This window comes from Dysidea avara, chromosome 3, assembly GCF_963678975.1.
Source record: "Dysidea avara chromosome 3, odDysAvar1.4, whole genome shotgun sequence".
NCBI lineage: Eukaryota > Metazoa > Porifera > Demospongiae > Dictyoceratida > Dysideidae > Dysidea > Dysidea avara.
In genome coordinates, this window is record NC_089274.1 from 40,139,171 (window position 1) to 40,162,822 (window position 23,652).

Here is a 23,652-nt window from a genome sequence, read left to right on the forward strand (position 1 = left end):
AGCCTATATTAAAGAATATGGCTGAACCAAACCCTAACCCTAACTTTGGACTACTAGAATTGTGAGATAGAAGAGGGTGCTAACGGGCCCTCCTACTGTCTATGGAACCAATTGTGGTATAATATATGTACAGGGGCACCCGTGGTTTTGAAGCGTGAAATTAATGCACCAGATAAATACTCGCAAGCAGAGGAAGTGAAATGGTGCCACACCCTTTAATTAGCAAGTTTTCTAAATACTTACACTCTTGCAAGACAACATTGAATTTGAGCAAGAACTCATATGATAGATGTTAATTATTAGAGTAAATGGTTGGAAAATCTACTGTATTTTATAGCTTACACTGCATGTATATAATGTTAACATTGCTGTTCCATCAAATTTCAAATGACACAGCTTTAAATACATTTACATTGAGCTTGCTGCTTTTACCATTATGCTTCAAAAATAATGCCAGGCAGTAAATCAAGGCACGTGATCTGTTGTAAGGTCAAAGGAAGCCAGTGCTGCCATGTGACGGTTGGGTGGTTGAAAAACAAAAAGATATGACTTTTACACACCTGTAACTCAGTTGTGCCTGGAGAGTAACAATTTGTATTGGTTGTATTGAAAATCCCCTTGTCAATGGACACATTCCATACCATATTAAAGGAAAACCCATCCAGCAATCTCCAATCTACAGAGTTTCAATATTTATGCATTTTTCCTGAACATCTTAACTTTTTTGCAACATATGGATAATTCACAACTGTTTTATTGATCTATTCAATTTACTTCAAATTTAGAGGGCTATTCATTGAGCATATTTGACCCTATTTAATGTCCAATTTGACTCTGGCAGATTTGAATTGCATGCAGTTTTCTATAAGTGTTACTTGTTTCGCTCTAAATGGATGAACTAATGATAGTAACTATGCAGCTGAATGTTTTTCTACAACTTAGCAAACAACGCCACAAAGTAAAATTCACAATCAGACTATACAAGTATACAGAAAAATTTGGAATTTTCAACTAGAGTAGGGACCATAGCACATCGATAAAAAGTACTGAAACAAGCTGGAGTAGTGCATGATATTAAATCACAGTAAAACAATAAGAAGTGTTATATCCCTACTGTGCATTGTACATACTGCAGTATGCTAAAAGGCACATCTCGGGCCTAAGCAACGTTGAAAAGTTAAAAAATCAAGCCCGTAGCCGTTATCGAGTTACACTTGTCTGAAGGCATCAGTCAGTCAGTCAATCAGTTACTTACTCAGTCAGTCAGCAGAACATTCTGTTAATATATATCCACCCCAAAAACACCTTCGCTGTAAAAAAAAGGCGCGTCTGTAATCACATGCCACCTGAGGTCTCACATGCCTTTATTTTTTCTGTGCATGTATACATTAACAATGGTTTCTTATTATTTTGTTTACTAGTTAGTTCTCTAAGGTGATCTCTTAAGCACTTCTTGATTGTAAACCAACTTCTTGATTACTTGACATATAAAAAATATTCTGGATTTCGGCATAGGATTGCCCATTTCATATAAACATCACACCATCTTCTAAACAAAGCATCGTAACTTTTGCATACTTTGGTTAACCGATACGAAATTTGGCTCATCAGATTCCTTGATGATAGGTGATTCAAGTGGTGTGTAAGTTGTTTGTGTATTAATGAAGGGAAAGCTAGAAAGGAACCTTTTACTGCAAAATATACATGTTCAGAGCATCCTTTAAAACATTTTTGGCACGTTTTACAACATGTCTCTATAAACTAACCTGTTAATACGGTTGGAATCCTATATACTGATACCAAGTTGAGGGTAAGAACTTGTAATTGTATAATTTTCCCACTGAGGTAGCTAATTAAATTTTCCAAAAGCTTAATGTATGAAGTGTGTATTGTAATATTGGCAGCAAATAACTGTCACTATAGTAAGACTGTCACACCAATATGGTCGGCATTTTGGATAGAGAAATTCAAGGGCTTTTATGGCGTGCAGTAGAGATATGTGAGTTAAATAGTATTTTCGTTTGTACTATAAAATGTTGGACAAGGACTGGCAAGAAATGACGAGGTTTTTTTTGATCAGCCTGTTTTACCAAGCCAAGGTTATATGAAAAGGATATAAAATGGATATCTACTTTTGATTTATTTAATGTAGGGTCAAACTCAGTGATTTGGAATCTAGAAATGCTTTATTTTACAAATCACATACCATACATTACGTATGTTTTGATATGATTTCTGTGATTTTGATTCTGGTCACAGATGGTTTAATAACTCGTACCTAGGGTTGGCAATTAAAAAATCAACCTCTATAGTTTCTCCTCTAACTCTGGGTGATCAGTCCTACCCAAGTCTACATCAAAACCGTAGAGTAACAATACAGTGATTCCCCTTGCTGTTTCTGTAGCGCGCATTTTAATTTTTAGCGATTTTTCAGGTTTTTAAATAAAAATGGGCAGCAGCATCAGCAATATTGCTTAGAGCACTTCAATGTTTCCATGAATGGTGCATTACATGGTGGTCACTATACTATCGAAAACGGATGCGTATTCTTGGTGAAACAGATGCTGCATGTTTCTAAATCAAAGCATGAGTGAGGGCATCAGTTTACGTTGGCACGTAAACACTGTAAATCTCCACTTAATAAGGTCCAAACAGGTGCCTGGGAGTTAGTAAACCAACTTTGGACTTCATTATGTGATTTCATTGCAGACTTGTCAAGCGCCGTTTTAGCAAAAATTGATTTACAACAAACCACCTTTTAAGCTTGTGTATTTTGTAGAGCACCTCACCCAATAATCCAAAACAGCAATGGACAACATTCTAGATGTTCGTGCCCATTTTTTATGAAAATGAACCAAAATCCATCAAAATTTACGACACGGCTATATCCCAAATTTGGATTTGGATTTTATTACTGTGTAAGGCAGCCATAAGGCTGATACAACACAGGGGGATGCAACTGCACAACCCCAAATAATAAGCACAATACATTCAAAGTTATTATGATTGTCTAAATGTTCGGTCCAGCTGCTAGTCATACATGATCATACAAAACTTAGGTGATACGAGAATTCATCTAGGCCGGGTAGAGCATTCAAATGGAAGGCATTTAATCACTACCAAACCCACCATAAAACTAGATCATTGGTAGGCTCATAGATAATAGACATCTATGGTAGGCTCGATCCCCTGAGTTACAAGTTAATCTCAGTAAAGAGGGTAGATTTTTTCATTGCCAACTCTACTCATACCCTTAATGCATCAGTGTGTATGTAACATATAGGTCTTCCCTCGTTAAAAAACAATCACAAGCCCAATCATGAGGACCCAACACAGAGTAAGACAGCATAGCTGAGCTCTATGCAGTTACTACAGTTTATCGTATACTATCATTCTACTAGTGTATGTACGCGTACAAGTAAAATGGCGTAAAAGAGCAGTGTACAACACTTACGCCACAATGCTAGCAATCCCTATCGCGTCAGTAGCTATGACTCAACTCGAAGCTGGTATTTGGTATTCAAGTATTCCGAGTTACAAGGCTGGCGATGTTTTCTCGTCTTGTCGCATAATAATTGTACTGACTCACCACACCCTTCGCGGTAAACTATGATACCATACTTGGCGTTCAACGCCCGATAGTTGCACATACCTACACATCATTGTGATAGCTTCTGTTTATATAACCCGTCCTTTTCCTCAAGCCTTTAAAAAACCCATTATTACTAATACAGACATGCCAACTCAGTTTCACGCATTAGGCGTGATCGAGTCTCACTCTTTGGCTAGTAATCTCACGCTCTCACGCCTAATCCTCTGTTTCTCACTCTTTCAGCTTAGACTTAGTTCTCACGCCTGATCTGCTTCATCATTAGCCTGTGCTTAAAATTGGACAGCCCTGTGCTTATTTATTTGATGTACTTTGAGCAAGAAGCGACCTTTTCTTTTTTTGGTCTTCACTACCAAATATCCTGGAGCTGCACTTGAGTCTAGTCCACATTGCTGGTAGTGTTTGAGATCTCACTCCTAAAATTGTTGAGAGGTTGGCATCTCTGTTATTACAGTAATGCCAGTGGAAGTTGGCGTCTTGGGCCACTACCCGATTCAGTCAATGCACTTAAGGATGTAATTTTTTTCATGGATCAAGATTTATTGTTTTCAAAATCCAGTGTTAGAGCTGTTTTGAATGAAATGGCTGGGGCATCAATTTCTGCATCTCAGAGGATCTTTTTTGGGAGGAATTAACTGTAAAGAATGGACCAGACTGATTGAACTAGGTTTTGTAGTTACCCATAGGGCTTTTTCTTGTTGTATATATGTATGTACGTATGTAGTTACACTTTTTTTCCTTGCCATGCCCACAACTGACTACTAGCTGTGTAGATCAGATCTGTGGTCACATGTTAGTCCAAGGATTCACATACTTGTCTCTTTTTTGTTGTTGTACACATTCATTGTAATCAAGATGGCAAGTTGCTATTGTTCCGGCAGCCGGAAATATTTTGTCAAGGCTATTGTTCCGGCAGTCCATTAGATTTCTCACTATAAGCACAGTAGTTGTATGCTATGCCCTCGGCTATGCCCCGAGTATTCAACTTCAGGGCACGCATCTATATAGTAGTTTTATTTTTTATTCACGTGACTGCCGGAACAATAGCAACAGCCTTTAAAAAATGTAAAACCATAACTAGGTCACTCGAACTAGTAGTCTCATCTCCAGCTGCATCCTCACAAACCATTAATTTGCATACAACTCAAAGTCTAGCCATGTGACAACTATACAGCTATAGCCCATTATGTGGCTACATATATACAGACTTGGAAGGCTACATATACATACAACTGATTGATGAATCCATGCATGGGATTGCATGCATGCAATAAGACTATTATCACATTTTGATCTTCATAATACAATAAATGAATATTGCATTGTATTCATTTTATTATGTACAGTGTATATGGTTTGTAAAGCATACTAGCTACTATGCCTCTTTCTCAGGGTGTTATTTCTGAGGTTTAGTTAAAGTGAAACATTGCATGCAATGTACAATATCTAGACAGATTTAATCCTTAGGAGAAAAGTTGTCAAAATGAAATTAGGTGATCATACATATATGGGGACATATAGTGAGGATATGACAGGCCACTTTACCATGCATGTGTCACATGTCTTATTCAGGTGAACTATTTTCTATGAAAGTCTGTAGACCTACAATGTGTCTATATATAAGGCCACTATTTAATGATTTTTCTACATATTTTCATCAGCACTCACATGTATTTTTACTGCTACACGTATTGTTTCCTCATTTAACCATTATTTGATCTGGTTAACGAAAGAGTGAGCATTGCAGTTTAATTTTTTAAAGATTGCTGCACTCATTATAGTACATAGCTACCTCATGCATTAGCTATGATCAAGAAAATTGAAAGATCTGTGTGGTGCATATTAGTGTATCCAGAATTTTACAAACCTCATGCAGTCAGTGAACTGTTGCTAAGGATGACTGCATAGCAACATCTGAGTGGAACAGAGTATTGTGGTTGTTAGTTTAGTCAGAAGATGTTATGTTATATGTAGAGTAAATATAAAACCTTCCAGTTATGCAGAGAGTTAAGGTATGAAAATAAGCCTTGCTAACTATATTGTGGCAAGTACTATTGATGATGGATAATGGTAATGACCCATCCACCTGCACTCTATACAATTGGGATTTTCTGATGAAAAACCAAATAGTGGCTTTAAAATGTTGGTCAGTATATTACCATCACTCACAGGACCAAAAAGTGATTTAGCACTCCGATCAACCATGGCCAGCTGCAGTCAGATGATTTGGTAAGCCTTCCGTGGTTCCACAGTTCTCTAGCTTTTGTGCATTAAATTAGGGCTACTGACATGTAGCTACTATGGTGCTGACCCAATACCTGCTGGACAAGGGCTATTAGAAGCCACATGTATGGAAGCCAACCTATTGACTCTAATGAAACCTTACAATGTCTCACTTCATGGTCAAGCAGGGAAAATAGAACTCGAGTCTACCATTCTACCTACGTAGCTATCAATACACACAGTAAAGTGGAACCGCTTCTATTCAGGCAGTCTCAGACTAGTACATGCTATACCATCCATATCTAATGTTCATAACTAAAAATTGCATGCTAATATATTAATGTGACTACTTAAATACTCAGTTAGTGTTATATATGCAGTTTAGTGGGCAGAAAGGGAAGTTGCTACAGAGCATTCATGGTCACTCTCCTGGATTGTAAAAATGCATCATCACCTAGCAACCAAGTGGTAGTTATTATTAGTAGAATAAACAAACAGCAACCTTTAGGCTCTCTCATTGTACTTTCATCTAAACCAAACTTTATTATGGTTAATAAACTACAAGCCACGTGACTAATTGTGGCAGTCCGGGTGATGAAGCCCGGCCAGATAAGAGAGGTTCCACTGTAGTGTGTCGTGTGGCCCAAGAGGCTAGCATAATATACAGCCAAGCTGTAAAAAAGGGTGCAGCCCCTAAAAACACCAAGGTGAAAAAAGATGTAATATTTCCCAAGATGGCAGCCAAGAAATGGCTGTGGTGGTATGATAGGCTAACGGCAAATATTTTAATAACAACAATGCCAAGAGCAGGCAGAACCAAACTCACCTGAATTGTCATTACTAAAAATTTTGCTTCACATCTTTTTCACCTTGTCTTTTAAAGGGGCTGCATCCTTTTTTACAGCTTGGCTGTTTTATATACATTTGTATTTATATACCCCAAAGCCTACTTATGGTCTCCAACTGACTGCAAAAGTCATGATCATTTATCATAAACAACGAAAGTTTAGTGTGATTTAAGTTTGGAAAATCAGCATGAAATCCAAAGTAGGTTGTAATTGACAGATGAAAGTTTGGCAAATTTATCATTGGGCCATATAAAATAGTTACACCATGCAGTCACCTTGTAGAGAGTTTAGCTAAGTTACAAGTCATTATAGACATACCAAATTTTTGTATGCTATGTTCTTATGCTCATGCGAAAGGTCAGGCATTGCCAGACTATTGCAGCAATATCTACCTATGATAACCCTTACCCGCATGTAGACAGGGCCGCCCAGAGAAATTAAGGGGCCCAGGGCAAAGAGTTAAAGTGGGGCCCTTGACCCAAGTTGTAAGGTGAAGACCAAAAAAAAAAAAAGGTCACAACCTGCTGGCAATGACAATAACTACCCATCACCAACCATATCTCCTTATCTATAAGCTTGCTATACTGCTCATCTGAAGAATACTGTGACTGCTCTATTAGAGTATTTAGATCTGACTGCTCTATTAGAGTATATCGATCTTTTAAAGGGGCCCTTCATGGGCCTCCTGGGGCCCCTTTCAGGCTGGGGCCAGGGGCAAAATGCCCCAGTTGCCCCCCCCTGTGGGCGGCCCTGCATGTAGAATGAACTGATGACTTAAACTTTCATTGTATGTGTGGATAGACTGTCACATAGACACAGAAATTCAATGCTAAATACAAATACACTATATGCACACACAAAATTAATCCAAGTAACATGCATATTCCCGTACAATACACATTTCACCTACAGTACAATAATTATCTACCAAGTGACCTCAATGTACTACATTTTGTTGGCATTGTTCCAACTGTTAATTGGCATAAAATATAACTTTTCCTTGAACACAGGAATACATCACTAGTGTGTATTTGACTGTTCTTTAGCTATTTCTATAAGCCTTGGTGTTGAAGTCCTGGAGTCTCTGATGTAAACTGAGTAGCTGACATTTTCAGCAATACGTAACTTTTCAGTGGCCAGTCTTCTAGTAGTAAAGTTCCAACTTTTATACTAGTTGATTTGTTATAATTACCATACGTAGTTCCACTTTTTTCAACATAAAATGTGACCGGATTTGCAAAAATGTACCATTTATACACATTTTACATGCCAGTAAACAAAATTAATATTAATGATTATAACAACTGATTCTTAATCTTCATATCAAAATGTATAGCCATGCATATACTGTTGGTTAATCCATGGACAATTTCAGAGAATTAAATGCAATGATAAAAAAGTAATGAAGTTTCAAAGTTTAAAAACTGGGCCAAAGTTTGTGTGAAAAAAGCACCTCTCGTAAATTTGGACATAAATATATAGTAGTTGGATATACTGAAGAAGACTACTGCATAAGTAGAGGAGCCTCCAGTCATACATATGCATGTCATGTCCTACAATTAAATTCATGGAGTTGGCCATGATGACTGGTTCAATACTTATCCACTCCTATAGCTTGATTTGGAATTAGTTGGCCCTTCTAAAAGTCTATCTTTGTAGCTAATTATAAGTGTCACATGACTGCTGTTGGTTCAATAGCCTTAATTGGCACCAACCAACATTCAGTTCAGTCAGGGCCGCCCAGAGAAATTAAGGGGCCCAGGGCAAAGAGTTAAATTAAAGTGAGGCCCTTCACCCAAGTTGTAAGGTGAAGACTAAAAAAAAAAAAAAAAGGTCACAACCTGCTGGCAATGACAATAACTACCCATCACCAACCATATCTCCTTATCTATAAGCTTGCTACACTGCTCCTCTGAAGAATACTGTGACTGCTCTATTAGAGTATTTAGATCTGACTGCTCTATTAGAGTATATCGATCTTTTAAACAGGTATTCAGGGGGCCCTTCATGGGGCCTCCTGGGGCCCGGGGCAAAATGCCCCAGTTGCCCCCCCCCCCCCTGTGGGCGGCCCTGAGTTCAGTAACCACTGCCTTTTGGGAGTTCATGCAATGGGTTCCATAGTAATAAAATGATGTGGCTATTGTACAAAATAACCTTGTCAAATAAAGCCTAACAAAATAGCATAAAAGAAAGCCTTACAGGTGCTAAGTAGTGTGTGAAGCGCATCATCTTTTTACAGGGATAGTTTAATCAGATCTAGATGGTGGGAGGTCATGATCAGCAGCTACAGCCAGTCAGTCATCCAGCATGGTAGTCAGACCACACAGCTACTTTTGTGGTCTCAGGCTACCAGTATGGGGTTTTTGTTTTGTCACATAAAATATACCAGAAATTAAACCTAGCATTTTTTTTTATAGTCACTGGCGTTATCTAGCTGTCCTAGCACTTGACAGCTAGTGCTGGGAGTGATGGCAAGTGCATACAATGTGATTTCCATATGTGGTCTACTGTAAGACCATGGAAATTTTTTATCATTTAGTTGTGGTATACAAAGTACAGCCACTCTGCCACTGCTCAGTATAAAAATTTGTATTTTCAGTACTGCACCATGCCATGGATATAACATACTTGGACTTCAGTAAATGGAATGCAATGTGCATGTTTATTGCGCGCGCGCGCACACACGCACGCACGCACGCACGCACACACACACGCACACACACACACGCACGCACGCACGCACACACACGCACGCACGCACGCACGCACACACACACACACACACACGCACGCACGCACGCACACACACACACTACACACACTACACACACGCACACACACACACACACACACACACACACTACACACACACACACACACACAGAGGTTAAGGGATGCACTTGCTCCCTGTGCATCTCCTGTATCCTCTCCTGATCACTAGTACAAGATATCTATCAGATATTAGGTGATATAGTTTCATTAATGTCTAGTGCATAGCTGTATATAGTGTGCATCCTATCACTGACTTTCTTTAGCCTTCCTACAGGTCCCCAGAAGGATAGTTACTATTGAAGTCTAAAATAAGAGGATAAATCTACGGGCATTTGACTTAAGTATCTGAAGTCTGAATAGTGTGGGGTTTGATCAGTACATATTTAAAATGATGGCATGAAATATAACACATTCTATCAACATGCACACAGCAAATAGAGGTAGCTAAGTGATAAATACTGCTACTAATAAGTAAGCTATTGTCACCCAGTATATCAGACACAGCATTAGATTAATTCTGAAATGTTACTGATATGTGCACTGCAAATCATTGTAAAGGCTGTTGGCATGTTCCAAAGCACCTCCCAACTTCATAGCATCCTCACCACCGATTTGTTTATCTTCATCAGACCAGCCCAACAAATAACTACTATTACCATCCAGTAACTGTGTGATCTGTCTAAAGTGTGGACGTGATTTTGGCTCTGGATTCCTATATATCATTATTAATATTGTCAGTGCAATGTTTAATGTTACCCACCAACACTTAATCATTAATCTGTAAATAGCCCTAGGACAACCAGGAGGTGGTGGGAGTCTGTATCCACCATCAATTTTTTCCAAAGCTTTCTGCAAGTAGTCAAGAATGGAAGCAAAACAAACTGTATTGTTTTACTTACTTTAGCATTTGGTATATTATCATAAGGTTTACATCCCAAGCTCCATATCTCATATACCACACAACCATAACTCCAAACATCACTGAATAATGAATATTTCTTATAGTAAATTGCCTATAAAAGCACTTAATTACTGAACTATGTACACTGCTGAATATATGTACCTCAGGAGCTGTCCATTTTACTGGTATCTTTCCTCCTGATGTGATATAGTAGTTATCATTGAGCAGATCACGAGACATTCCAAAATCAGCAACCTAAATTAAGTACTTAATTATTTATACCTGCACAAATGACTACTGAGAGTTTTCATTAGGCCTGTGCCTATTATGCCAGCATAATCTTGAGAATAATAGGTCACCAATTTCATGAGAATAATTCCGGAATAATAGGATGGTTATAGGCATAATTTTAGAATAATCGGACGACCATGGGAATAATCGGTGGAATTAGGGGGCGTGTCTCTTCTTGATTAACTAGAAGAAAGAGTTAAGCTACTACAAATGATATAAAGCTGACAGGAGTGCTGGCTGAAAGGAGCTGAAAAGCCTCTAAAAGATCGATATACTCTAATAGAACGCTCAAATACTCTAATAGAGCAGTCAGATCTTTTCATGTTAATAATCTGCAGCCAGCATCAGGGATTTAAAAGCATGATTATCTGCAATTCTGAAACTTGTACATCTTATACCAGTGTATCTTCTTCAAGTCTTTGAGCATTATTATCTACCTAATTTAGTAGCTATAAAGTAGATACAGCATATTATTATAATACACTAATAATTAAATACACTTCAATTATTACTGTAGATAGCTATTCTAAGTCTGCTGTAACTATTATGGATAGAAAAATGATGTGTAAGGTGGAATGCTTCATATATGGCTATTAATAATTTAGACAAAACTACTTATAGTAGCATCTTGAAAACTAAGCGACTAGCTACAGGTATATACTGAATGAGAATAATTATGGAATAATAGGCTGGATACAAGAATAACAAAAAGAATAATAGGAGAATTTTTTGGGAAATTCTGGAAAGAATAATAAGTAAATTTTTGAGCATAATAGGCTCAGGCCTAGTTTCATATAAATCTTAATTACAAGCATGCACTGAGACAAGTGACATATAGCAGGCCTGCATGCGAAAAGCCTAGAATTTGGGGACATAAAATTTGTCTATTTTCCAAACCTGCTTGACCATGCACTACGCAATTTTTAAACTGTTATTAATTGGCTTTGTATACAAGTTGCAGAATTTATATTTCAGGACTAAAATATGACCTGCTATGTGGTAGGATGTAGTTTGTGCTACCATGCCTTGTTTTCCCAGGTCCGATCATATTTAAATCAGCTGTACACCCTGCATGTGTTTCAGCAACGAACTGCATTTATGCTGTTTAAGGTAGCGGTTAGACATGAGGCTATTATGCTCCAAAAATTGAACATTTGCTGTTGAGCAGTGCTAAAAAAATCACCTATTATGCTTTTGAGAATTGTCCATTATTCCCACAATTAAGCCACCATAATTGGCTAATAATACCAGTTCATTGCTGTATCAGGCCATTTTCATTGATATTTAAGCTTCAAATAGTCTTGAATTCTTTAGCTGGTTGCTGTATTAGAGTATTTCATTTCAATGCGACTGCTTTATTAGAGTAAATAATATCTAATCCAAAACAGCCAAGCTGTAAAAAAAGTGTGCGGCCCTCAGAAAGGCTATGGTGAAAAAAGATGTGAAATCCAAGGTGGCGGCCAAGAAATGGCTGTGATGGTAGGTTAATGGTAAAAATTTTAATAATGACAATTTAGGTAAATTTTGTGAAGTGGCACAAAATTTACCTAAATTGTCATTATTAAAATTTTTACCATTAACCTACCATCACAGCCATTTCTTGGCCGCCACCTTGGATTTCACATCTTTTTTCACCATAGCCTTTCTGAGGGCCGCACACTTTTTTTACAGCTTGGCTGTTTTGGATTAGATTTCATTCCTTTTTGTATTTGTATACCCCAAAGCCGGCCTATGGCCAGCTTTGGGACTTTTTTAACCTATGTTTTTTTCTTTACTACAGGAAGAAGAAAAGATGAAGTAGATGTACTTTAAATATTTTATCAGTAAATGTACAAATTATATATACTGTATAATACATATGTGACCGGATTTGCGAAAAGGGGTCTTCCACACACATCCAATTTGCCAACTTTGACAATTGATAACTTCAGATTGGAAAGAGCTATTGCCTTGATATTTGGGCAGTGGTGAGCACCACTATAGCTGAATACATGGTGAAATTTTCAGGTTAATATGTTACTTGAACACTGAGTTATGGTCTCCAACGTTTACGGAATTGGATGTATGTGGAAGACCCCTTTTCGCAAATCCGGTCATATATATTGATTAAAGAAATCTCCATGGTGGTTTCTTTGTAACTGAACACTCTACAAGGTGACTTCTTCTAATTGCTCTCTCTACAGGGTGAATTGTTTGTAGCTGAACGATCTACAAGGTAACTTCTTCTAACTGATCTCTCTACAGGGTGATGTGTTTGTAGCTGAATTTTGTATAGGTGATTTGTTTGCAGCTGAGCTCTTTACAGAATGGTTTCTTTGTAGCTGAACTCTCTAAAAGGTAACTTCTTCTAACTGATCTTTCTACAGGGCAATTTGTTTCTGGCAGAATTTTCTACAGGGTGATTTCTTTGCAGCTGAACTCTCTACATGGTGGTTTCTTTGTAGCTGAACTCTCTACAAGGTAATTTCTTCTAGCTGATCTCTCTACAGGGAGATTTGTTTGTAGCTGAACTATCTACAAGGTAACTTCTTATAGCTGATCTCTCTACAGGGTGATTTGTTCGTAGTTGAATTCTGTACAGGTGATTTGTTTGCAGCTGAGCTCTTTACAAAATGGTTTCTTTGTAGCTGAACTTTCTCCAAGGTAACTTCTTCTAACTGATCTTTCTACAGGGTGATTTGTTTGTAGCTGAACTATCTACAAGGTAATTTCTTCTAGCTGATCTCTCTACAGGGTGATTTGTTTGTAGCTGAATTCTGTACAAGTGATTTGTTTGCAGCTGAGCTCTTTATAGAATGGTTTCTTTGTAGCTGAACTCTCTACAGGGTGATTTGTTTGTAGCTGAAATCCCTACAAGGTAACTTCTTCTAGCTGATCTCTCTACAGGGTGATTTGTTTGTAGCTGAACTCTCTACAGGTGATTTGTTTGTAGCTGAACTCTGAACAAGGCGATACTTCTAGGTGATCTCTCTACAGTATTCCTTGTTTCTAACTGAACTCTCAACAGGGTGATCTGTTCATAGCTGAACTTTCTACTGGGTGATTTGTTTGCAGCTGAACTCTCTAAATGGTGGTTTCTTTGTAGCTGAACTCTCTACAATGTGACTTCTTCTAGCTGAACTCTCTACAAGGTGACTTGTTTCTAGCTGATCTCTCTACAGGGTGACTTGTTTCTAGCTCAACTCTCTACAAGTGATTTGTTTGTAGCTGAACTCTCTACATGGTGGTTTCTTTGTAGCTGAACTCTCTACAAGGTAACTTCTTCTACACTGTTAAAACAGGGGAGTAACAGTAACTATGGGAGTAAAATATTTTACTCTAAAAGGGGAGTTCAGATTACTAGGAGAGTAACAGTAACCCACTAAGGGTAAAGAGAACTCCAAGTAAGTGAAAGCACCAAACTGAAGAGTTCCCATTACCAGCTAGCTAGTAACAGGCTAAGGTGAACTCAGTGAGCCAGTATATATATATATATATATATATAGCTAGCTACTGAGGCCACATAGCTGAACTGAATGATGAGCCACTTATAGCTGTCTCACTATGATATTTTCTCCATTAACTAGCCAGTTCAATTCTAGCCACTCAATGTAAAAAGGAAAGTAATTATTTAGTTTTCCTTTTCAATGGCAGCCATTTACTGACTCATGTTTTATTTTACAGACTCACCAAGACATAGTGAAGGAAACAGACACAAGCGCATTATTTAGAGTGAAGAGTATTACCATAGAAACGGCTTCTTTAACAACAGAATTGTGTTGAGTAGTTGAAAGCGGTTTGTTTCTGAGGAATTGTAGTGCTTAAAAGGTGATACTAAAGTGTTTACTTGTTCGTGAATAATTACTGGACGTTCACTATCTCGTTCATTCTTTCTTCAGGCACGTTTGAGCTCATATCTGAGTCGTCTCGTGTGACACGCCGGGTTTATTAAACTGGCTCCAATGGAAGTCACCACTGCTCGTGAGGGTTTAGGCGCCTTATCGTGACACAGCAGAAATAGTTCACGACTCAGGGAAAGAGAATAAAATTCGGCGGACTCAGCCATATCACTGACTAGTACGTACAGTATTCAGCCCACTCACCGCTAGCTACTAGTATTCAGTGTGTAAGAAGTTGAAGACTTGAGGGAGGAGAGGAAAGCCACCTAGCTTAAACATGGCGTACATATCATGTCCGTCTGCTTTCAGTTGACGTTAGCAGCCGGACACAATGATATTGCTGGTAAGGTCAGTAGCCTGTATCATTGTCAGTGTCTTTACATAATTACAGATTCACTGGAATTAACTAGTAAGATATATCGTCTGCAGTTAACAAGAATCTTTATGATACAATGTACATTGTGTGTCTTCGACTTCATCAACTTTCCAAGACCTGTAAGGAGATAATGTTTATAGTTACGTAAGCACGTATTTACTTTTTTTAGCACGGATGTCTCAATGTCACTGAGAACATAGAATTTAAACAACATCCAGTAAGTGTGCTAACATACAGTGACTGTGCATCAATTTGTAAACATATATTACAGGTACCACAAGAAATCAGTGAACAAGTAGACAAACAAAATGATGAACTCCAGGTAGCAAAAATGTGCTGTTTTGCATGATAGCAACTGTGCTTATCATTACCAACTATTTAATACTTAAAAGCAAAAGACAGCTCTATTAGAGAGTTTTAAAATTGCTTTGTCATAAATCATGTAATGGTTGTAACGCTGTGGGGGGTGCATTGCCTGATATGTACGCACGATGCCTGAGGGCAAGTGCGTACATATCGGGTAATGCACGACTTACAGTGTTGCAACTAATATGTTACACTTCAAAGTAGCTTTTTAAGCTTTTGAAGGTGCTTTTTAAAGTAGCTCTATATAACCCTTTCAAGTTACTTTTACAGTAGTTTTAAGCTGCTAAATTCACTTTTAAGTTAAATGCCTTTAATGTGCCTTTAATGTGGACTGGCATTTGTCCAGGATACTCTGTGGTGGTTGAATATATCATTATGGTTGCTATATCAAAGCTTCACATTAGCTCTTACTATAAAACTAGTACTTACTATGTAAGGTTTTCAAAATGTATAAGAAACCTTATCACCATGAGACAGTTTTGATTGTGGGATTCGGTTGGTCTCAATTGAGAGCCACAGGAGGGCTCAATTGTAGGCCACAGGAGATCACTGAAGCCCACAATGTAAAGTGGATGTTGCTCATATAGGTTTCATATACATTTTACTACAGTATTCAATAGTAAGAAGCATTAAAGCTGTACAGTTTGTGGAATGCAGTAATGAGTTGTCAGCACACTTTGCAGTGCACATCTAGATGTTGCACTGCTAAGCGTGCCACATCACATTTGTAGCATAAAGAATTCCTTTGATCTGAGGTGTGAAAGTGTTACATAAATAGTTGTACTGAGAGCTAATTGATGTGTGCAGACAGCTTTATTGATCAACCAGTAGCTTATCTAACTAATGAAATCCATACAAGTGCAAATTACATTCATATGGTTATAGGTGTCATTTAGTCTGGACTATGTCGCCACTATTATCTTAAACAAGATTCATAGTTGCAATGAATTCATTAGCCCATATGGTACTGCTAATAATACTCTAAACTTCAAAGCCTACAATTATTCTTTGAAGGATTGCTGTGCGCTGCAACAAAAATAAATCTAAAAATGGGTGACTGTTTTATTAGAGTAACTCAAAATAATTGTGCTCATAGCAGTAGCAGTTATACACTTACAATCACTTTTTTTTGCTTTGACGTATTGAGTGATTAGATGGCTGTTTATCTAGCTAATGAAATCCCTACAATTGTAAACTATATTCACACCGCTACTGTTGACACGTCTGACACGTTTGACTTCTATAATGTGATTCATTATTAAGGGAAGTTTATTAGTCCCTATGATGTATATAGCACTGTACTAAGTGTTTCTGCTTAAAAGTAGTCTTGAAATGCTCTGTATAGTACCAAAATCCATAATGACTGTATTCACTGACTCTAATAGAGCATTCACCAAATTCGCAAAATTGTTATGTTATGTATTTTAGTTTACACTACCAATGCCGCTGGTCTGGCAGAATTGTTTTTACAACTTTGTTGGCAACTGCGTGTGATGTACCTTCAGCCATACAGGTAACAAGTGTGTGATTGTTAAATATTTCTTTACTATACTGCTATTTACTATACTGCTATTTACTAAAGCTGATAACATGTCATGTGACAGGCAGTAATTCCAGTGAAGTGTCGTTTGCTGATGATGAAATGAAGCCTTGCTACTGATCTCTTGAGTGACTTTCCAATATTATAAAGCTGGATATTGTAAACATTTTGTTACAGTTTTGCTGTATGTCTTTAACATCATTTGAGATTTTATACGGAGTCATTTGTAGAATTTCATGGAGTAAAGGAAACACCTTGCATGCTTATGTGAACTCTCCTAGAGTAACTAAAACTCCCTACAATAGATTTTTCAAAGGGTTCCTGTTACTCCTTTGCAGGGTGTTAGTTACTCTCCACAAAAATATAGGGGTGTTAAATCCTCCCTACACTGGGAACTCCCCTAGGGGAGTAACAGTTACTCCTTATTTTTAACAGTGTAGCTGATCTTTTTACACTGCATATTTGTTTGTAGCTGAGTTCTCTACAGGGTGATTTGTTTGCAGCTGAACTCTCTACATGGGAGTTTCATTGTAGCTGAACTCTCTACAATGTGACTTCTTCTAGCTGAACTCTCTACAGGTGATTTGTTTGCAACTGAACTCTCTACATGGTGGTTTCTTTGTAGCTGAACTCTCTCTACAAGGTAACTTCTTCTAGCCGATCTTTCTACAAGGTGATTGAGTTTTTTGCAGCTGAACTCTTTACATGGTGGTTGCTTTGTAGCTGAACTCTCTAAAAGGTGACTTCTTCTAGCTGAACTCTCTACAGGATGATTTGTTTGCAGCTGAACTCTCTACGTGGTAGTTTCTTTGTAGCTGAACTCTCTACAATGTGACTTCTTCTAGCTGAACTCTCTACAGGGTGACTTGTTTTTAGCTGATCTCTCTACATGGTGGTTTCTTTGTAGCTGAACTCTCCACAAGGTAACTTCTTCTAGCTGATCTTTCTACAGGGTGATTTGTTTGTAGCTGAATTCTCTATAGGGTGATTTATTTGCAGCTTAACTCTCTACAAGATGACTTCTTCTAGCTGAACTCTCTACAGAGTGATTGATTTGTTTTGCAGCTGAACTCTCTACATGGTGGTTTCTTTGTAACTTAACTCTCTACAGGGTGATTTGTTTGTAACTGAACTCTCTACAGGGTGATCTGTTCATAGCTGAACTCCCTATACGGTAACTTCGTCTAGCTAATCTTTCTACAGGGCGATTTGTTTGTAGCTGAGTTCTCTACAGGGTGATTTGTTTGCAGCTGAACTCTACATGGTAGTTTCTTTGTAGCTCTAAAATGTGACTTCTTCTAGCTGAACTCTCTACAAGGTGACTTGTTTCTAGCTGATCTCTCTACAGGGTGACTTGTTTCTAGCTGAACTCTCTACAGGTGATTTGTTTGCAGCTGAACTCTCTACATGGTTTATTTCTTTGTAACTGAACTCCCTACAAGGTGACTTCTTCTAGCTGATCTCTCTACAGGGAGATTTGTTTGTAGCTTAACTCTCTACAGGTGATTTGTTTGCAGCTGAACTCTCTACATGATGGTTTCTTTGTAGCTGAACTCTCTACAAGGTAATTTCTTCTAGCTGATCTCTCTACAGGCCGATTTGTTTGTAGCTGAACTCTCTACATGATGGTTTCTTTGTAGCTGAACTCTCTACAAGGTGATTTTTTTCTATAGCTGATCTTTCTACAGGGTGATTTGTTTGTAGTTGAACTCTCTACATGATAGATTCCTTTGTAGCTGAACTCTCTACAAGGTGATTTATTCTATAGCTGATCTTTCTACAGGGTGATTTGTTTGTACATGAAGTATCTACATTATGGTTTCTTTGTAGCTGAACTCTCTACAAGGTAACTTCTTCTAGCTGATCTCTCTACAGGACAATTTGTTTGTACCTGAACTCTCACATGATTGTTTCTTTGAAGCTGAACTCTCTACAAGGTGATTTCTTCTAGCTGATCTTTCTACAGGGTGATTTGTTTGTAGCAGAACTCTCTACAAGGAAACTTCTTCTAGCTGATCTCTCTACAGGGAGATTTGTTTGTAGCTGAACTCTCTATACATGATTTGTTTGCGGCTGAATTCTCTACATGATGGTTTCTTTGTAGCTGAACTCTCTACAAGGTAACTTCTTCTAGCTGATCTCTTTACAGGGTGAATTGTTTGTAGCTGAACGATCTACAAGGTAGCTTCTTCTTACTTATCTCTCTACAGGGTGATTTGTTTGTAGCTGAACTTTCTACAAGGAAACCTCTTTTAACTGAGCTCTGTACAGGGTGGATTGTTTGTAGCTGAACTATCTACAAGGTAACTTCTTCTAGCTGATCTCTCTACAGGGTGATTTGTTTGTAGCTGAACTATCTACAAGGTAACTTCTTCTAGCTGATCTCTCTACAGGGTGATTTGTTTGTAGCTGAATTCTGTATAGGTGATTTGTTTGCAGCTGAGCTCTTTACAGAATGGTTTCTTTGTAGCTGAACTCTCTACAAGGTAACTTCTTCTAGCTGATGTATCTACAGGGTCACTAGTTTGTAGCTGAATTCTCTACATGGTGGTTTCTTTGTAACTGATCTATCTACAAGGTGACATCTTCTAGCTGATCTTTCAACAGGGTGATTTGTTTGTAACTGAACTCTCAACAAGAAAACTTCTTCTAACTGATGTCTGAACAGGGTGAATTGTTTGTAGCTGAACTCTCTACAGGGTGATTTGTTTGTAGCTGATCTCTATACAGGTTACTTATTTCTAACTGATCTCTTGAATTCTGTTCAGTGTGACTGCTCTATTAGGATGACTGCTCTATTAGAGTACCTCGATCTCGCACTTGCTACACCAAGTTGGATTTCGTGTTATAACTCTGTGGCTTTAAGTCTGATTCTTCTACACCATTGAAGAGCCTTTCTAAGATGATAACTCCATCTGTATAGCGATTTTCAAAGCATTACCCCAAGTGGTTTATCTGGTAGGCGTGGCAAGCATAATAATAATAATAAATAAAAAAATTAAAAATTAGCTAATCTCGATGCGTAATTGTTACACACTGTTGATTTTTTCACTGTATCTTCCTGGTTTTTAGCTCGATTTCTTTCAAACCACAAAAGGTTTGAGGTTCAATAGTTAACCTATTCACCCACCGATTTTCAGCTTCTTCCCATACACGGTTTACCCTGTAGGCGTGACAACATATTGGTGTTATTTTTCGTGCATAATCGCTCATAACTCTTTGCCTGTTTATGGTATTCCAGCCAAAGTTGGTACCGAGATGCGCCTTTATACCCCCCTTCTGTGTGCCAAATTTCAAGGCAATCGGATAACGCGCTCGCGTTTTATAGCAGTTTTTGTAAGTGTGCAAAAAGAGGAAGAAAATAAGAAGAAAAAAAACCGAAGAAACTAAGCCAATTTTTGAAGTCGCATATCTCAGGAATGCCCAAAGCGATTTTGCTCAAATTTGGAATGTGGAGTACTGAAGTTGGAGGGAATGTACACAGCAAAATTTGTCTTGTTTCATCAAGGCAGCACAGAGCTACGGAGGTGCGAAAATTGTGTTTTCTTTCTTCCTGTCAATATACTCACGGGGTTGCGCGCCGGCTTCTTAGGCCGCACGACACACTACCGTGTGTCTTGATTCAGTGACTACTCTATTAGAGTTTCTGACTGCTCTATTAGAGTATCTTGATCTATTTTAATGAAATTGTGCAATCTGCGGATTTTCCTACTGTTAAAGCTTCATGATCACCTCAAAATGCTAGCATAATTCATGATTTCCACACATACCTATTATACCCGAAATTATACCGGCATAATTGCCGCATCCCTAGTAGCGGTTACCTGGATGTCACAGTTTTGAAACCATTGCAAACGAAGCCATACGCCCCACCACAAAAATTCATTTATTGCATCATGTGATCAGTGTCTATGTAATACCGTATGCGTATTAAATTTCGTGGGTAAAATTTTCGTGGTTTGCCAAAAAGAGATTTGCAGATGTATTAACTTTCATGGGTATAATTTTCGTGGTTTAATCTCGACGAGCCAGTTTATTTTCTCGAGGAGCCGTGGGAAGCAAAATTCGTGCTTTAAGGGTTTACATATAACAGCTTTGGCTACTCCATTTACGATCTGGGACTAAGAAAACCATTTTGTGGGTTGACTCACCACAAAAGAATCTTGCCTGCTGGAATCAGTGGAAACGAGTCTTACATACTTTCCATCAGTGTCTATTCACATGGTGAACAGGAGCACATGTCGTTGTCAGGTTGTACGTAGCAATTTACATAGAATTTGTTAATAGTATGGAAAGTGTATTGGTGGCAATGGTTAATAGGTCTGCTCAAGCTGAGATGTGAGTTTCTAAATGGATTAATTTTCGTGGATCACCTTTATGTGGATTAATTTTCATGTATCAGCTGCAAACCACGAATTCCACAAAAATTTATACACCACGAAAATTTCTACGCTTATGGGTAATTAAAATGGCAGTTGCACGTACTAAGGCTCATTGCCTTGTAACAAGAAGAAATTTGTTACTGTTGTGTGACAATTATTAAAGAAGACGTTCACTAAAGTAATTAGAGTAGTTTAGAACCTTTGTTCATGGGAATCCGGGTACTTCGCACAAAACTTCTGCGGCATACATACGTCATTTGTGGTTTTAGTATCAGGCCTGTAGCCAGGGGAAGTTTGGAAGAACCACCCTCTTGGGAAAAAGGTCCACAATTTCAGTAAAAAGGTCCACAATTTTAGTATACAAGTCCAAATTTTCGATAGCAAAAGTCCATTAGCTCCAGTTTAATAAACACCACTAATAAGAAGCTAAATTAAGTGCTCCGAGTAGCTGGCTCATTCAGTGCTTGTAATGCAATGCAAGATCGAGATACTCTAATAGAGCAGTCAACCACCCTAATAGAACAATCACTCTAATAAAACAATCACTCTAATAGAACAGTCACAATTACATTTTTCTTTTAAAATCTGTATGTAACTACTTAATTTATTTACAAAACCATATTTGTTGTCTAAACTAGAACTTTCATAATATAAAATTTTTTGTTGACAAGCCTTTCCCATGCAGATCCCATAAATAGCATCCATGCTTCAATACACGATCCAACCGAGCGTTCAATATTTCCCATTCTTATTCACTGTGATATTCCAATATATTATAGACACAGATGGTATAATCACAGATGGTATAATTACAGTAGCAGTAGAGATATTTCACAGATGTCATCCAAATAGCTGGTCTTGAGCTTACCTAAAAATTGTTATTTTTATTGACTGAAATGCCACTAAATTCAACCTTTTAGTGTCTATTTTCAAAAATTTTCCTGGGGGGGACATGTCCCCAGACCCCCCTAGTTTCACACCATAATGTAATCCATATAAAAGGGCCTCAAAAAAGGTCCACTTTTCTTCTAAAAGAACCTACCCAAATAAAAAGTCTGGCTACGGCCCTGAGTATGGTATGCTAAAGTGTTAGTAAAATTTCCTGTGTCAGTTTTTTCTTGCAAACTAGTGAGGGAGACCTCTGTATTAGTGTAAAATGAGTGATTGGTATTTGTGGCAGGGCCACATGTTGAGAAAAAAAGATTTTTGTACTGCCTGTCGATGCTGCAGCAGGTTTTAGGTCCCTTCGTGGTGGCCAAAATGGCTTCAAAATTCCACAGCTGTATTTCAGCCTGGCATATAGGCTTAAGTTGTGTTGATTGTGCCCTGCTTATGCTGCTAAAGAATAGATTCCATGTTTTACTTCACCATAATGTGCAACAAGCTTTGTGTAAACTGACGCCAAAAGTATTTTGCATGCTATTACAATTGGCTCTATAGCATTGTTGTTCAACATCTAGTGGCCATACAAATCAGCATGTAGATACAGGAAGAGCTGATCTACAATGTAGCGGTGTTTGCTTTAGCATAGCTCTCCAAACGTGTTTACAACTGAATTTAAAAATGTCCTTCAAACGGGAAACTGCCACCTTAACCTAAAGATACAAGTACGCAACTGAACATTAACTGGTGCCTCACTAAAAATTATGACCGGATCTGCAAAAACCCGACATAATGGTGCAAACCTATATTTTCAGTATAAATCATTGATTGCAATGGGTAATAATTGAAAAATTTTTTTTAAATTTTTAAATGCTCTGTTCTTTGTGAAGAAAGGGTCCAGTGATAAAAACATGGCTATCACCTTATTCACCTACTCATGAGGAGTTCGAAAATCTTTGTTTCGTTGCAGTAGACTAAAGGATATGTGAGTTATTGGCATTTGTTTACATCATGTCAAAGCAATTGTATGCAATCGATCTTTCTTCAGTGTTTTCGTCTCTGTATGCGGTGAAGAAAGGTGATAGAAGGAAAACCTTACCCAGTAATGGACTCCCCTATTCATGGTGAACACAATGGTGTAAATTGCAACTCTGTACTGCATTGAGTTTGTAAGTTACAGCCATTTTGTAAGTGCATGTAATTTATTTTCCTAATACTTGTTGTACAAATCAATCTTTCTGCTGTTGCTACTCTGTAAGGCTGTAACTCCAAAAGTTGTTGGCATACAAGGCTAAAACTTGGCCAGAGCATACACTTGCAATTGGCTAAGTACATACAAGAACAGAAAATAGCTAAAGGCTGAGAGAACTGTAAGGGCGGTTACAGGTAAAGAGCAGCCTGAAGACCAATGGATGCTGCTCTTCTAGTGATAAATAGCAATTATAGTTGTTTACAACTGTCCAGTGTTCTTTTCTATAAATCTAACTTGGTGGTTTGCATATAGACCGCAGCTGATACATGTATATATTCATGTTTGAGTTTTCAAGCTGAGTAATACATACTTATTTTCAAGTGGGTAATAA

General features: G+C 37.9%; 3 protein-coding genes across 7 annotated transcripts in view; 1 reads left to right on the forward strand and 2 right to left on the reverse strand.

The window, feature by feature from the left end:
- The window catches only part of LOC136250971 (uncharacterized), a 184,812-nt gene that overhangs the window by 37,410 nt on the left and 123,750 nt on the right, over window positions 1-23,652 (reverse strand). For 3 of the 4 annotated variants that reach the window (XR_010698857.1, XM_066043329.1, XM_066043327.1), the window contains exon 1: window positions 3,455-3,606. The exons of the other annotated variant lie outside the window; for it this stretch is intronic. The gene's annotated coding sequence lies outside the window, so the exon portion shown is untranslated. Of the gene's footprint in view, window positions 1-3,454; window positions 3,607-23,652 lie in introns of those variants that run through there. 4 annotated transcript variants of the gene reach the window in all.
- Window positions 9,836-23,652, reverse strand: part of LOC136250973 (ephrin type-A receptor 4-like) — a 44,972-nt gene continuing 31,155 nt past the window's right edge. Inside the window, exons 9-12 of one of the 2 annotated variants that reach the window (XM_066043333.1) lie at window positions 10,517-10,609; window positions 10,353-10,466; window positions 10,214-10,302; window positions 9,836-10,165 (exon numbers count right to left, since the gene is read on the reverse strand). In XM_066043333.1, the coding sequence (XP_065899405.1) occupies window positions 9,979-10,165; window positions 10,214-10,302; window positions 10,353-10,466; window positions 10,517-10,609 (483 nt within the window). In that variant the 3' untranslated portion in view covers window positions 9,836-9,978. Of the gene's footprint in view, window positions 10,166-10,213; window positions 10,303-10,352; window positions 10,467-10,516; window positions 10,610-23,652 lie in introns of those variants that run through there. The other variant, XM_066043334.1, reaches the window with a different exon arrangement.
- LOC136250975 (uncharacterized) lies at window positions 14,426-17,024 on the forward strand. Its single transcript, XM_066043335.1, has 6 exons — window positions 14,426-14,866; window positions 14,915-15,018; window positions 15,069-15,116; window positions 15,171-15,221; window positions 16,694-16,778; window positions 16,848-17,024. The coding sequence occupies exons 1-5, from the start codon at window positions 14,815-14,817 to the stop codon at window positions 16,757-16,759; spliced, it is 321 nt and encodes a 106-aa protein (XP_065899407.1). The 5' UTR covers window positions 14,426-14,814; the 3' UTR covers window positions 16,760-16,778; window positions 16,848-17,024.

Bases quoted from the DNA above. Each gene is read 5' to 3' on its own strand.
- LOC136250975 (XM_066043335.1), top strand. From the start codon at position 14,815: ATGTCCGTCTGCTTTCAGTTGACGTTAGCAGCCGGACACAATGATATT. The intron at 15,117-15,170 runs GTAAGTGTGCTA...CATATATTACAG, and splicing joins TAGAATTTAAACAACATCCA to GTACCACAAGAAATCAGTGA. The intron at 15,222-16,693 runs GTAGCAAAAATG...TATGTATTTTAG, and splicing joins AACAAAATGATGAACTCCAG to TTTACACTACCAATGCCGCT.